This window comes from Larus michahellis, chromosome 6, assembly GCF_964199755.1.
Source record: "Larus michahellis chromosome 6, bLarMic1.1, whole genome shotgun sequence".
In the NCBI taxonomy this organism is placed as follows: Eukaryota; Metazoa; Chordata; class Aves; order Charadriiformes; family Laridae; genus Larus; species Larus michahellis.
In genome coordinates, this window is record NC_133901.1 from 30,981,570 (window position 1) to 30,994,858 (window position 13,289).

At 41.2% G+C, this 13,289-nt stretch overlaps 1 protein-coding gene across 1 annotated transcript; it reads right to left on the bottom strand.

The window, feature by feature from the left end:
• Positions 1-1,358: 1,358 nt before the first annotated feature.
• On the bottom strand, positions 1,359-12,333 carry LOC141744746 (cytochrome P450 2J6-like). The gene is made up of 9 exons (XM_074591352.1): positions 11,918-12,333; positions 10,383-10,545; positions 8,105-8,254; positions 7,489-7,649; positions 6,612-6,788; positions 5,663-5,804; positions 4,159-4,346; positions 2,874-3,015; positions 1,359-1,678 (listed from the first exon to the last, which is right to left on the bottom strand). The coding sequence occupies exons 1-9, from the start codon at positions 12,080-12,082 to the stop codon at positions 1,500-1,502; spliced, it is 1,467 nt and encodes a 488-aa protein (XP_074447453.1). The 5' UTR covers positions 12,083-12,333; the 3' UTR covers positions 1,359-1,499.
• Positions 12,334-13,289: the final 956 nt, after the last annotated feature.

Consider the following 13,289-nt stretch of genomic DNA (forward strand, 5'->3'; position numbering starts at 1 on the left):
CCTACCCATGAGCTGGAGAAAAGAGCACTGAACCTTATGATACTGGGCTCCTTCACAAAGGCAAATTTATTTTTTTTTTTAACCAACAGCATTACATTAAAGAAAAAACTAACACGGTGGATAAACAAGGCAATGAAAACTAATCCTCAAAGTATAATTGCAATAACAATTGTAAAGTCTTTTCCTCAAGGAAGGAAACTGGTAGAGCAACAGAGCGTTTGCTACATCCACTAGTAGCCCTCACTCTGACCTCGATTTTTAAAGCTTGCTGGGTAACAAGGCCAGCCTGACAGCGGGAGCGGTTTCTGGCACCTCCTCTTGGCTGGCCCTGCTTGGGCACTGTTCCGCTTCTGCCAGCTGCATCTCGCACAGCTCTTCCCCGCGACATGCACGCCTCGCTGGAAGGCACTCTTAACTCAGCAGCTGTGGGAAGCCTCCCTTAGCTCAGGTGTTGGAAGGCTGCGTGCAACTGCCCCTGTGCTCACTAAAAACTCAAGAAGTTTGGTTCTTGCACAGAAACACTAGACTTTCTTGGGAAACGCTACGTAAGTTTCTCCCACCCTGTCCCTCTTTTACAGGCACCAAGCTCTGCTTCACAAGACCACAAGCAGTCCCCTGAACCGTGCTTTCAGGCATCGACAAAGAGACATGGCTGACCTAGACTACTGTACACCATTATCACTACACACTCCACTGTGCGAGAGGACTCCCTGTCTCATAGAAATACCTCTCAAATGCATCACAACAATATATGCAAAAAAAACCAAACACAAAGGAAAAAAAACAACCAACAAACCAACCACATTTTCAGGCCAGCCCATTGGTCCATTACCATTTACACCCACTTTGTTTCACCAGCAGTGGGGCTCCTCTCTGCAATTCTTCACCAGGGAATACGAGAGGGTTTACCTTCACTTTCAGCCGGAGTCACTAGCCTCACACTCAAATGAAGGGTTGCTTGTAGCTCTATTCATTCCAGCCTCAAGCTATCATCTCCGCGTGGTTCTCAGCTAAATAGACAAACCAGCTGGGTCACACCTGGTTGAGGCATCCCTCCGCAACTGTTGCCCTGTGCAACCATTCCTAGGGAATCTGGCAATGTCCAGAGCCATCACCGCCCCCAGGATGAGCATTTGTATACCCCACTCTAGATTTAAGGATGCAGGGGAATGAGGGGAAGGCCCCCTCAACACCTGGCTTTAATGTTCCTTCTCCCTCCAGTAAGATTCCTGTTGAGTTTCTAGTAAGACCAGACACCATAATAATTTTCTATGTTTATTTCATTTGTAATACAGCAGGAAAAAAAAAGTACAGAGATTTTCCAGACACAGGAAAACTGTAGTATTTTTCAGGGCCAGCTTCTTAGACATATAACACAACAAGGATAGATTCACACTGAATTTGAGCTAGAAATGAAAAACAGAAAAGCTGCACAAAGGATCAGTACACCGGCAAACATGTGGCAATGCCTCTTTCTCAAATCTGTAATACCCTGCAACCTAGCGAAGAACTGCACAGAGCTTGTATGGATGGGGTTTCATTGTGCTCCCAAAGACAACTTCTGTGTTGACTTCCTTAACTCCTTCAGGTAGAGTGAACTTGAATGTCTGCAACAGGCTGCAGAAGATGATGAAAAGCTCCATCTTTGCCAGCACCTCTCCCAGACATATACGGTGGCCTGCAGAGGGAGAAGGGAAAGAGAAGTCAGTCCCCACAGAGGTTTGTAATCAGCACCCACTTCCCAGCTTTTCCAAAGAGCATCGCTCAACCTCATCAAGGAACAAAAGGCTTCGCTGAATTTGACATTCTCCTCTCAGATTGAGGTGAGCGAACAATTGAGATGTTTTCCATCCTTCTTTGCAGGATCTGCCCAGACTATAGAAAAAGATACCAGAGATGCTTCTTGGTAGTTTCATACTGTACTTCCTAATCTACAGGACTCCCTGATTCTACAAACTGAGTTTCAGTCTCTTGACTCCAAATGAGAATGACAAGAAAGCATCTTTAGGTTCTCTCACAGCTTCCACTTAGTACAGGCTGACTTTTATTCACTAATAGCAGTGAAAAATCAGAATACAGAGGACATTCTACATCTGACTAGAAATTTTCCTACATAATTTTTTCAGTGAAAACAAGTTATTAAAGAAAAAAGTTTTCCCAATCTATCAACATTCTCCAGGATATGATTTCCAGTCAGAGACAGACAGTGACAGACCCTGAAGTGTAGTGCTTAGACCATTCAACTTGGATGTGAGAAATCGATGTTCAAATTTCTCTTCTGCATAGTTTAGGCCAGAAACCCAAGCCTAACACTTCCACATCTCAGCTGAGGGCTCTGACAAGCAGGCTATTCCATCCTAAGAGCTTTTCTTTGTTTAAGCTTCTATAAACGCACACACTGGGTGAAAGAAGACTCCAGAAGCTCCCCAGGAAAGAGAAAGACATAACTGTCAGGGATGTATTTGATCCAGCTTCAAATTTCTGCACTTATGAATATTGAATTATTTACACAAAATAAATCAGCTCCATCATAACAGCCTGCCACAGAACAGCCACTATAATAGCATGATCTGGCATATGCAGAGGATGATAGAGGACAACAGCGTAAAGACCCAAATCCCAAAATTATTGGCAATTCTAGGGCCTAACTCCTTTTACCTTCTCTGCATTTTTACAAAAATCTAAAAATCAAAGGTTTACACAATTACCAAACAATTTATTTTGTAATCAAACATTTTTCTGGGCTGTGAAAACCATGTGCTCCTATAGATTGAGATTACGCTTCCTTTGGCTGTCTCTGCAATGAAAATAATGCAGCTTCACACTCACAATCTCACCCACACAAACGGGGTCAAAGTTATCAGTGTACCCACCTGCTGAGAAGGCTAAGAAGGCCTCTCGGAGCACAAAATTTCCATCTTTGTCCAAGAAATGACCAGGGTTGAACTGGTGAGGGGTCTCCCAGTATTCAGGGTCAAAGAGGGCTGAGTCTATGTTTGCCATAATCATAGTGCCCTGGAAGGAAGATGCTGTTGGCTCAGTTCTGTCTCTCTCACATCAAGAAGAAAGGACACAGACAGATTCCAGCTATGATCCAGCACACTGCTGCTCATGTGGAGAGGCAGCAGAAATGAGATCATTTTATTAGGGGAAAAAAAATAAATCATCTCAAACTGTTCCAAGGGGATTTTTCTTCAAATAAATAAGAAAAGAAACTTCAGTATTTCGGGTTCAGGAATTTCCCTGCTGTATTTCTCCATGTCTCCTTTTTTTCCATTCTGTTAGCCAATGCAACAGAATGACTGGTCTGCAGTTCTTCAGCACCTTATCCTAAATCTAGCAAAATGGTTTTCCCACTTTTGACAAGCTTTCTCAGGTTTTGACAAAGGACAAAGCACCCTGGAAATGAAACTACATTTCAAATGATCTTTCTTAAGGTGGAGGTGGGAAAGGTGTGCATGACAAGCACCATGGAGCAGGGCGTGCAAGAAAATGCCTCCATGTGTGCCTTTGGGGAGGTTTGGCATTGAGGTTCAGTTTGGAAAGGCTGAACAAGTCAATGAAGCTGGCTTTTTATTTGAGGTTACGTGGCAGTTCAGAAGCTGCGGGGAAACACCTTCATTATATCACAAATATGATGCCAGAGAAGTAATAATAAGAAAAAGCAGTCCTAAGTGAGTGAAGTTGAGTAGACTCTTGGTGTAGTCTCAGACATCACCAATGAAGAAAATGTTCCATCTCACATTTGTTCACATGGGAGACAATACCCTGGTGCTAACAATCTGCTGCACCTTCCCTGCCGACACCATCATACATTTCTGATAAGTCTTCTCTGAAGTCTTTTGAAAGGATAAGAGCTCAAATGCTTATAAATTATTTCAAAAATCACAGGCTCTTGGAAAGTAAGACTCTGCAGCACTTTTACAGAACACTAGTTTAATTGGTGTGAAACTGTGCTTTTGGCAAGTATTTTCACTCACTGTCTATCAGACAAAGGCACAAGCCAGAGGGGATGGGAGGGGAAAAACGCTGTCTGCCAGCACTGCCACCAACACCCATCTGTCCTGAACTGGAGGGAAAAGGGGTTAGTGGTAAACATGACTGCACGGAATGTAATTCATGGCCAAAGATCACATTGGAATAGAAAGGATATTGTACCTTTGGAAGCCGATACCCCAAAACAGTTGTATCCCTCACTGCTTCTCTGGGAATTGTGATTAAAACAATGCTACCAAAGCGCATGATCTCATGAATCACAGCATTAGTGTAAGGCAGTTTCTTCCGATCCTCATAGCAGATTAGATGGGAGGGACTCAGAACTGCATCTAGCTCTTTCTGGACTTTTTCTACAAAAAAAAAAATATAATATTCCAATATATATAAGAATGCTGTTTTGCGTGAAACAGAGCTTTCATTTCCTTTTTGGATTATAGTAGTGATAGAAAAAATACCATATGTAAAGAATTTATACTTACCATATCTTAAAATGTAATAAATTTAATTGCATTTATACAACTGTCTAGTTAAGATTTTACTACACTCTGGTATTTCCTTGCTTACAGGTTCTATGTTCAGGTCATCTTTCCACAAACCCAACAGATTTATTGAGCTTCATAGATAAAGCAAGGGGAGTGAACTGTAAATAAACCAAGAACTTCTTAAGAGATCAATTCAGTTACTCAAGCTATTGTTTTTACTCTAGCTAAATAGAGACTCACAGCACACTAACCAGCATATTGCAAGGGAGCCATCATATCAAGCTGATGCACACATGTAATGCTGAGAAGTGGAACAGGATAATATTACCAAACCATCACAAACTGTTAATCTTTTTTGGCTGTTATCTAGGCTTCCGTAAGTAGCATAGCTTATACAGTCTCAGAGGTTCAGCGTCAAATTTCGTGCTTAAAAATTAGGCTAGTAATCTAAGAGGTTTTGTTTGCTCTTTATTTCATTAGAATTTGAAAAGTATACGTGTGCACAGAGCTCCGTTCTTCCAGCATTCTGTCACCACAAGCATGAAAAGAAAGATTTCTAGCTCTAAACCCAAGAGTCCAGTACCTGTATTTGGCTTACCAATTCATCACTCTGAAAGCTCTGTATCAAATAATTCAAAAATTTTGAAACAGCGTGCAACTATGCCTTTGTCTAGTATTTTCCAGTCATCTTTTTGTCTTCCCATTAGCGTCTTCCTTCTTTGTTTAGCATTCTGTACCTTACAATAAATATACTTATTATACAGAAATACAACTTGTGTCTCAGTTAATGAGTGCAAATAATATATTCTTATTATTCTGGATACCAGAGGTATGTCACTTTTCCCTAACCCAAGCTCATATTTCACCTCGAGCGTTTTCAGCTGGACTGTATCTCCCATTCAGTACTTACAGTACTGAAACAGTCTGACAAAAATCAACAAGACAAAATACAGTATCAGAAGCTGAATAGCCCTGAAATCATTTAAAAATCCCTGTCTGAAAATCTTCTACTTCACTGGCTTCTTAAAAGCAAAGCTCAAAAATGTGATCGTGAAAAAGAAAAAAAAAAACAAAACTTGATCTTCAAAAAACCTTGATCTTAAGCAAAAAAAAAAAAAACAACAAAAAAAGTGTAACAGAATTGTTCTACCCAAAACATGCCCATGTTTGTGTCTACAACTCACCTTGGATTTCAGGATAAGCCACCATATAGAGCAGAGCCCAACGCAGAGTGGTGGCGGTGGTCTCTGAGCCACCCAGGAAAAGGTCAAAAACAGACTGCACCATATTGTCTTCATCAAATGTAGAATTAGGGATATTTTTAGTCTGCAGGTGTCAGTGAGAAAGGTAAAATGGGGTATATGTGTGTAACAGTTAGCACTGAGACAGACAGCAATCACTATACCTAAACATACAATATTTCTAGAGGACAGAGAAAATATAAGTGCTTGAGTAAAACAAAGATTTATGGAAACATTTCCCTCAAATAAGTATATTGCTACTGTTAAATTACAGGAGCTGTTGAAAGTGTCAGGTGTCTAAGGTCCTATTATACTGTGTTCTAGAGGGACTTCTTGTCTTGCTGCTAGCTTCCACATCGGAAGAAAACATTTCTAAGTAGTTTTATCCCACCCTTGCCACTCTCTGCACATTTGCTGATTTCGGCTATCTATTGCATATATCATACATTATCGTTTTAAAAGATTTATGCTTTTTTCAGAGCAGAGACTGCCATCATTTTACAATTGTTGTTATAATCATACCATACTACTAAGCACACAAAAACTCAGTACAAAACACAAAGATAATAAATGCAAATATTAATAGGACACAAAAAAAAAATCAGTCAGACAGCCATCCAAATATTTGCACCTTTTCAAAGTCCTCCCTCCCACCCACTGACCAGCCTGCACTCAGAATTCCACAGTATAACAACAAACCAACGCAATTAACTTATACTTCTAAAACAAGTTATTAAACTAACTATTCAAAGTTCATGTTTGAATGACAGCAGAGGCTTTAACCTGTATCTGTAGAGCTCTGTAATAACATTGCTGTGTACAGCCAACAGAGGAAAGGTGCAGGGAATCCATTTTGATAGGACCTGTGTCACATACAGCATAAATTACTCACTTTCTCTATCTGTTCCAGGTAAAAGTCAATGAAATCTTCTGGTTCATCTATTGTGCCTCTTTCCCTGTGTCTTTTGATTTCCTGTCTTATGAAAGAACGAACGAAATCACAGGAAAACAATGCTTTCTTTATAGGGCCTGGGAGGTGCTCTGCAGCCCATGGGAAAACTTCACACATCTGCAAAGCAAGCATTCAACACAGTTGCGGTAAGTTACATGACATGAACAAGGATATTATAGAGATACAGCGTGGACATTTTTTGGTGATAAACTGCTGAATTAGTTTCTCTAGGAAAAATACTGTAGCATCAAGGAAAAGTGTTGGGTACATGAACACGCATTAAAACCACAAATTAAAGACAAGACAGTCTCTACCCTGGACTTTTTCCTATCCTTACTGCATAACTCTACTTCTGTTTGCCCTGTTACTTCATGAACAAAAGAATCCACTTTCACAGATAGATTGAACGTGTATTGATATTAATAAATTTAATATTAATAAACATTGATATATATTACCTTAGCACATGGAAAAAAAATTCTCTTTTATTCTGATACAAAGAGTATCACCTTTTCACCTTAACAACACTGGTGCTCACATTACAGAAAAGTTCAGCATCCCAAGCACATCGCCTTTGATGAGGAACTATAATAAAGATTACTAATATAGTATTAATATAATAATCAAATTATGTCAAACTCAAAGCACTGCAGGTCCAGTTCATATTCATAGTCAGAATTTTTTTCAGCACTTAATATGTATTGAATAATGCAATAACTATAACAATATATATTACAATATAACTATATTGTGTAATAGTGCAATAAATGATGTGCTCAATAAAATAATTTGCATAGTAAATAAGTCATTTTCTCACATAGTAGAGGTAGCTGTTCCCAAAAGCCACTATACAATTGTACGCTTCAATCAGCTGGCGGAAGGTTTCATCCTCTTGGGAGAAACGATGTCCAAAAACCACAGCACAGATCACATTAGAGACAGCGTGAACAACAGGGAAGGAAGGGTCAACGGCTCTCCCTGCCGACAGAGACAAGCACTCATCTCCAAAGTACTTTCTTTATCTCCTTTGCTATTTTGGAAGCAAGACCACAATGACATTTTATAATAGATGTCCTCTATGCTATTTAGACTGTTACACTGAAATACCCCAAATTCACTGGCAAACATAACAAAAGAAAAACCTCATTCAAAAATGAGGACAGGAAGGCCTTAAGTCTTTAACTCCCAGCCTTGGGCAGGGGTGGGGGGTTGCCTTTTTTTTTTTTCATCTTGATCTTGGTGTTGATACCAAAATACACATTGCTGAGGTTCGACTGTACAAACAGTTTTGATTGCACTCTAAATCTAAGCTGTGCTCCAAAGCCATTCTTTTCTGGAGCAAGAACAGTTAGTCTCTACCCTTACAATCATGCAGACTATGTACTATGTCAAAAGCCCAAATGCAGTTCCCAAGTACCTTGTCAATGACATACCATCTTTGTCCCTGAAGAACTCGACCAGACAATGGGCCTCGGTTTGTATCCCACGCTCCATTCCTTTATTCCCCATTCCCAGTTTTCGGAGAGCTCCAATTCCAAAATGTCTCTGATGTTTCCAAATGAGACCATTTGACACCAGGATACCTTCAGCCATCAAGAATCAATTTTATGTCACATTAGTGTTCATATAATAGCAAATGGCATACACACAGAGAGTTCTTCTCATCATGCTGCCACTCAAAAAAAAAAGCGCAACATCAGGGCAGTGTTCTTTTAATTGTATTTTGTTAGAGACAAAGAAACCACCTTGGTTAATATATTCCCACCCTTGCAAAAAGTCCACTCAAATCTCAGGACTCACACACTTGCCCTTCCAAAACTAGTCCTATTCTTTCTAGCAGCCTGCTACAAGTTTCAAAGACACTGTGGGTTGGTGTTGCCTTCTATTTGCACATGCTTTGAGCAGAAATGAATCTAAACCCTCATTCACACAGAAAGGGTAATAGCCCAGCTCATGCAATCTCTTACAAGACCTCATTTATTATCTTGTACAATCTTCTAATACAATTAATACTTACTTGTAAGCTATGTTGGCAAACATCCCTATACGGACATTGTGTTGTTGCAGATGTTGACACATGTCAATTCTGCATGAGTGCAAAGACAGCTTTCTTCAACAAACAATAAATTCAGGTTTCTACCACCTGAAAATACGATGGCATCCCTCACCAAGCTACTCATAGCCAACAGATTTCTGTGGAGCTCATTGGGGAGGTCTAGGCATTTCCTAGGCTTGTGCTTCTTATCACCTTACACAAACCTCCTAGAGATCATCGCATTTCGCTGTTGGTAGTGATTCAAAAAGGAGAACTCTTTAATGGTGAGAGTTAATAAATGGTTCTCAGTACGTGTTGTCTGTGCTACACAGCCTCTGGCTTTCAGAGGATCCTGCTTTTACAAGGCTGTTTACACCAGGTGTCCTGCTCTCATCCTGGTCCAGGTCCCTCCTGGAAAGACAACGAGGCCAGGGCAAGCAGCACATAGCAAGCACCAGAGTAGGAAAAGCAGGTTTTAGCAAATCTACAAACAGCTTCCTAGAACCAGAGGTCTCACTGTGGGACAGGAAGGAATCCCATGCCCCAGTGCTATGACTCTACGTTCTAGCAGACAGCCCAGCATAAACCATTTAATCCACATGGTGGGGAACCTCCTCCCTCCACCAGTCTAGCCCACGCCTCCCCTGGGAAAGCCAGTTTGCTCTCTGAGACAGCTGCTTGACCACAGCCTGGAATAACTCTCCCCTATTCCTTCTGTTGTCCTGGGAGCCTGGGCTAGCAGAAAACAAGCCAGCTCAACAGGCAGTTATTTTCATTGCAGAGAGTTGCCAGCTTGCAGCTGTGCTGCAGCTGTTTATGAAAGCTGTCTCTGCTACAAATGGCTAGTGCTAGGGCAGCTTTTCACAGGCCAGCTACTTTACTCCATATCACCCAGATAAAAGGTGGCCATAAAGACCCTTCCAAAATGGACTGAAATGGCCCCAGACTTAATTATGTCTATTCCTTAAAGATGTTTTTCTCTGCTTACATTAGCTAGTGTTATAAATTAAAGCTTTCCAGACTGTAGTCCACATGCAACAAAGCCTGACCGTGGCAAAAGGCATCTGCTCTGTATCCTATGAATAAAAGGCTGGTGGAAACAAGTTCAGTCATTTCTGTTTTAAACACAGTACCCTTTTTATTCTCCATCCACCATAATCCAGCAGTATCTGATGTAAATGATAGCACAATAAGCAGCTCTGAAGAAGGATGTATGTTGCATCTACAGTCTGACTAATACATTTAAATCTCCAGTGACCTTCCTGTGTCTTTGGACTTCCCAAAAGGCTAGACCTTGTTCAACAGCTCTGTATATGCTTTCCTTACAGCAGCCTTTGCTGTAAATAAACAGCTGGGAGCAAAAAGAATTATTCTAGCCTCAGCTTGCAGAGAAGGCTGCAAGCTCTTATTTCACATCAGGACATACATTTAGACAAACACTACAAATGGACAAGCAAGACCTAGCTAGGTACAAATATTGCTGCTCTGATGAGATTCTGAAATACATGTGTGACAGTGTGACTTTGGGGACAACTTACGAGTAAAGTTGCAGAATTATATCATTCACCTTAAGTAGATAAAACAGGTGAATCTGGAACTAAGCACTTGTCACTACAGAAAACATGAGAGGAAACAGAGTCAAGGATGAAGTCCTTCCACAGATATGAGCATCTTACCCTTTCCATTTGCCATTTTGTTGAAGACATACGTCTGTAAACGCCCGGAAACATCCTCTGAGTTGGTGGTGAGACCATCTTTCACAGCCTGGAATCCATACAGCACCACCATAGGTTTGTGACCCAGCCACAGGGTACAGATGTTGCCATAGAGTTTTGCCAGCTGTAGGTTAGATCAATGACCAAAAAAATATCCATGGGAGAAACATCAACCAAAACGCACATATAATGGGCTGCTCTCTTCCAGCATGACACTACTCAGGGGTTCAGAAAGTGAAGAGGGATGGTGATTTTCTTTTGCAGCAAGACTACTGACCACTGTAAGGTTCTGGGCTCTGTCTGGGAACCAACTATTCACAGCAATGTGAATGAGAAAAGAATAGATACTCTTCCACTTTTTAAAACTTAATTTGGGTTGCCTTTGCAATATTAACAATTCGGTAAATGCCCCGATCAAGTATTTACAGATCCATGCTAGATTTCATATGAAACTTCACCTATCCATTCTTGATTACATTTTTCAACTCCATATTTCATTTCCTCAGCCAACAATTACATATTCCAGGTGTAACTCTCCTTCTAGTACTGCAGATTTCGAGTTTCAATGGCAGGACCTCTTCCCCCCTTATACAGAAGTACTGTCAACTGAGGCATCTGAGCATGGATCCCACCTCTGCTTGGCTAGTGATGGGGACTGCTCTCAGGGAATGCTGTGGGTATTCAGCAAGGACAAAGAAACAGTACAGCTCTGTCCTCCCATCGTCATGAACCTGTACCCACCAGAAAATTTTAACATCAAGGTCTTTTAAGTTCCCTTTTCTTGAAGCCAACATTCTAGAGCTGCAGCCAGGTGCCCCCTGACATGCGCATTGCACCTAAGGAAAGGTTGTGACTCGAAAAAATATACCAACACATTGGATTCTTTCATGAAGTTTTGGCTCCGTGGAGTATGTTGAGCACTGAAAGAACCCGTATTAACATGCTTAGCATGGACCAAATTCTTCTCATCAGTTCCTTCCTTTCACCATCATTTTCATCCTTAGCTCATCTGGAAGGAGCAATTCCCAGACTGGACTTCAGAAAAAACAATGGAGCTTTCCGTTGTTTTTCTGAAGTCCAGTCCAAAGGTTTTGGCTTTCCATCCCATGATAGCAGACAACATACTGGCGTGCTTTTCACATCTTCTGAATTCAAGACACCTTGTTTTAGAAGATCTCCTGTATGCACCTGTGGTGGGAAATCTGAGAAACACTTTTTTCTTTCAAGGCAAGAAGCCTCCCTTAAAAACTGAAGTCTTTTTTGAGACAAAATTACTGTCTTTTGTTCTGTTTAACTTGCACACATATTAGCTTTCACGTTAATTAGACTCTCTGCAGATTTTTTTTAAATTGCTTAGAGATTTAATTTAACTTCCATGATCCACTTTCCCTCAGGATTAAGTTCTCCCAGCTACCAGATTAGCCTATCAACAGCCATCACTAGTTTTTACAGGTTTTGCCTCAGTAGCTCTTTAGTTCACATCTGCAAATGCATACCTTTTTCAGGTTCCCATGATCAGCTCTAAAATTTATCCGCCACAGGCTTCCAATGATGGGAAATGGGGTTGGTCCAGGAGGAAATCCACGACTTTTCCATTGCAATTTCAGGAACTGCGCACCCAGAAGAAACAAAATGAGAGAAATAAGAATCAGGCTTATCATCACTTCACACCTCCAAACTACTCTATGGCTGAGAAAACCGCTATGAATCTGTCTGTTGAAATGACTCTATATTGTTCTTCTCAACTCTTCCCTGTCACGTTTAAGCTTTCAGAATTTTTCTCCTCCCTTCTTTCCTACCACACTTTCTGATCCCAGAAAATGAGGAGTGTTCCGATTCTCAAGTGTATTTAATACATCACTATGCTGCAATATGCTAATAGCCACCATCACCTTGAGATCCAGTAGAGGCTAGAAGATGGGCACCTCATTCAGAAACATCCCTTTGAGCAATCAGTTTGATGGCACACGTCACTCAAAGCACTGACTGCACACAAGCCAAGAGCTCAGATACAAAGCTGCAGCTATCATCTGGGTACTGTGTACGCAGACAAGGACAGAAGCACTCACCAGGTAGCATTCTTGGGGCAGAAGCAAAAGGAAGCAGTCTGTAGCCTTGTACAAGAGTGGTTGCAAATGCAGATTTGGGAGCCAAGAGCAAGGAAGTGTTGTAAGCTGAGTTTTTGCAGTAAACAAAACAGATGAACTGCAAATGGCACAATACAGAAACGAGCGTGGCTAGTACCATTGACAAAAAAAACAACCAACAGATCTCATATGCAAAGAAACATCAAGTTCATCACATCTCAGAAGACACTACTTTCTCTGGAAAGGTTCTGAAGATTCTTGTGGAATCAAAATCTTCTTCCACTCACCAAAGACCTGGCTGCACCCCTGATCCATGCTTTTCTGAGCTCCTCAGGTTTACACTCCAGAGCACACCCATGGCTGGCCTGCAAGTACAGCGCACCTGGAAGAAACCAGCCAAGCACCTCTCACAGCTCCCTACACCACAGAGGATACTCAGGGAAGCAGACTGAGAAAGGCTACTTCAGACCCAGTGTGGCTAGACCATGGATCCGTGTGCCTCAAGCACCATTTTCTCTTTTCCTCCAGGCCCCTACCATGACTGGTCTAAGACTAAACTCCAGTGCAATAAGCGAGCTAAGGAAATTACAGGATTTTACAAAGTTTGTTGTCAAGCTGTAATAATTCAGAGATGCATATTAATTCCTAAATTTTCTTCAGTTCCCCCTAACTAGCAGAGACATTTCACGTGGCAAACTCTTTACCTGCCTATAATGGCAAACAAAAGTGGCACATGAAGCTGGTTTCCCCACAGCAGCTTATTCCCACACCCTAGCAAATG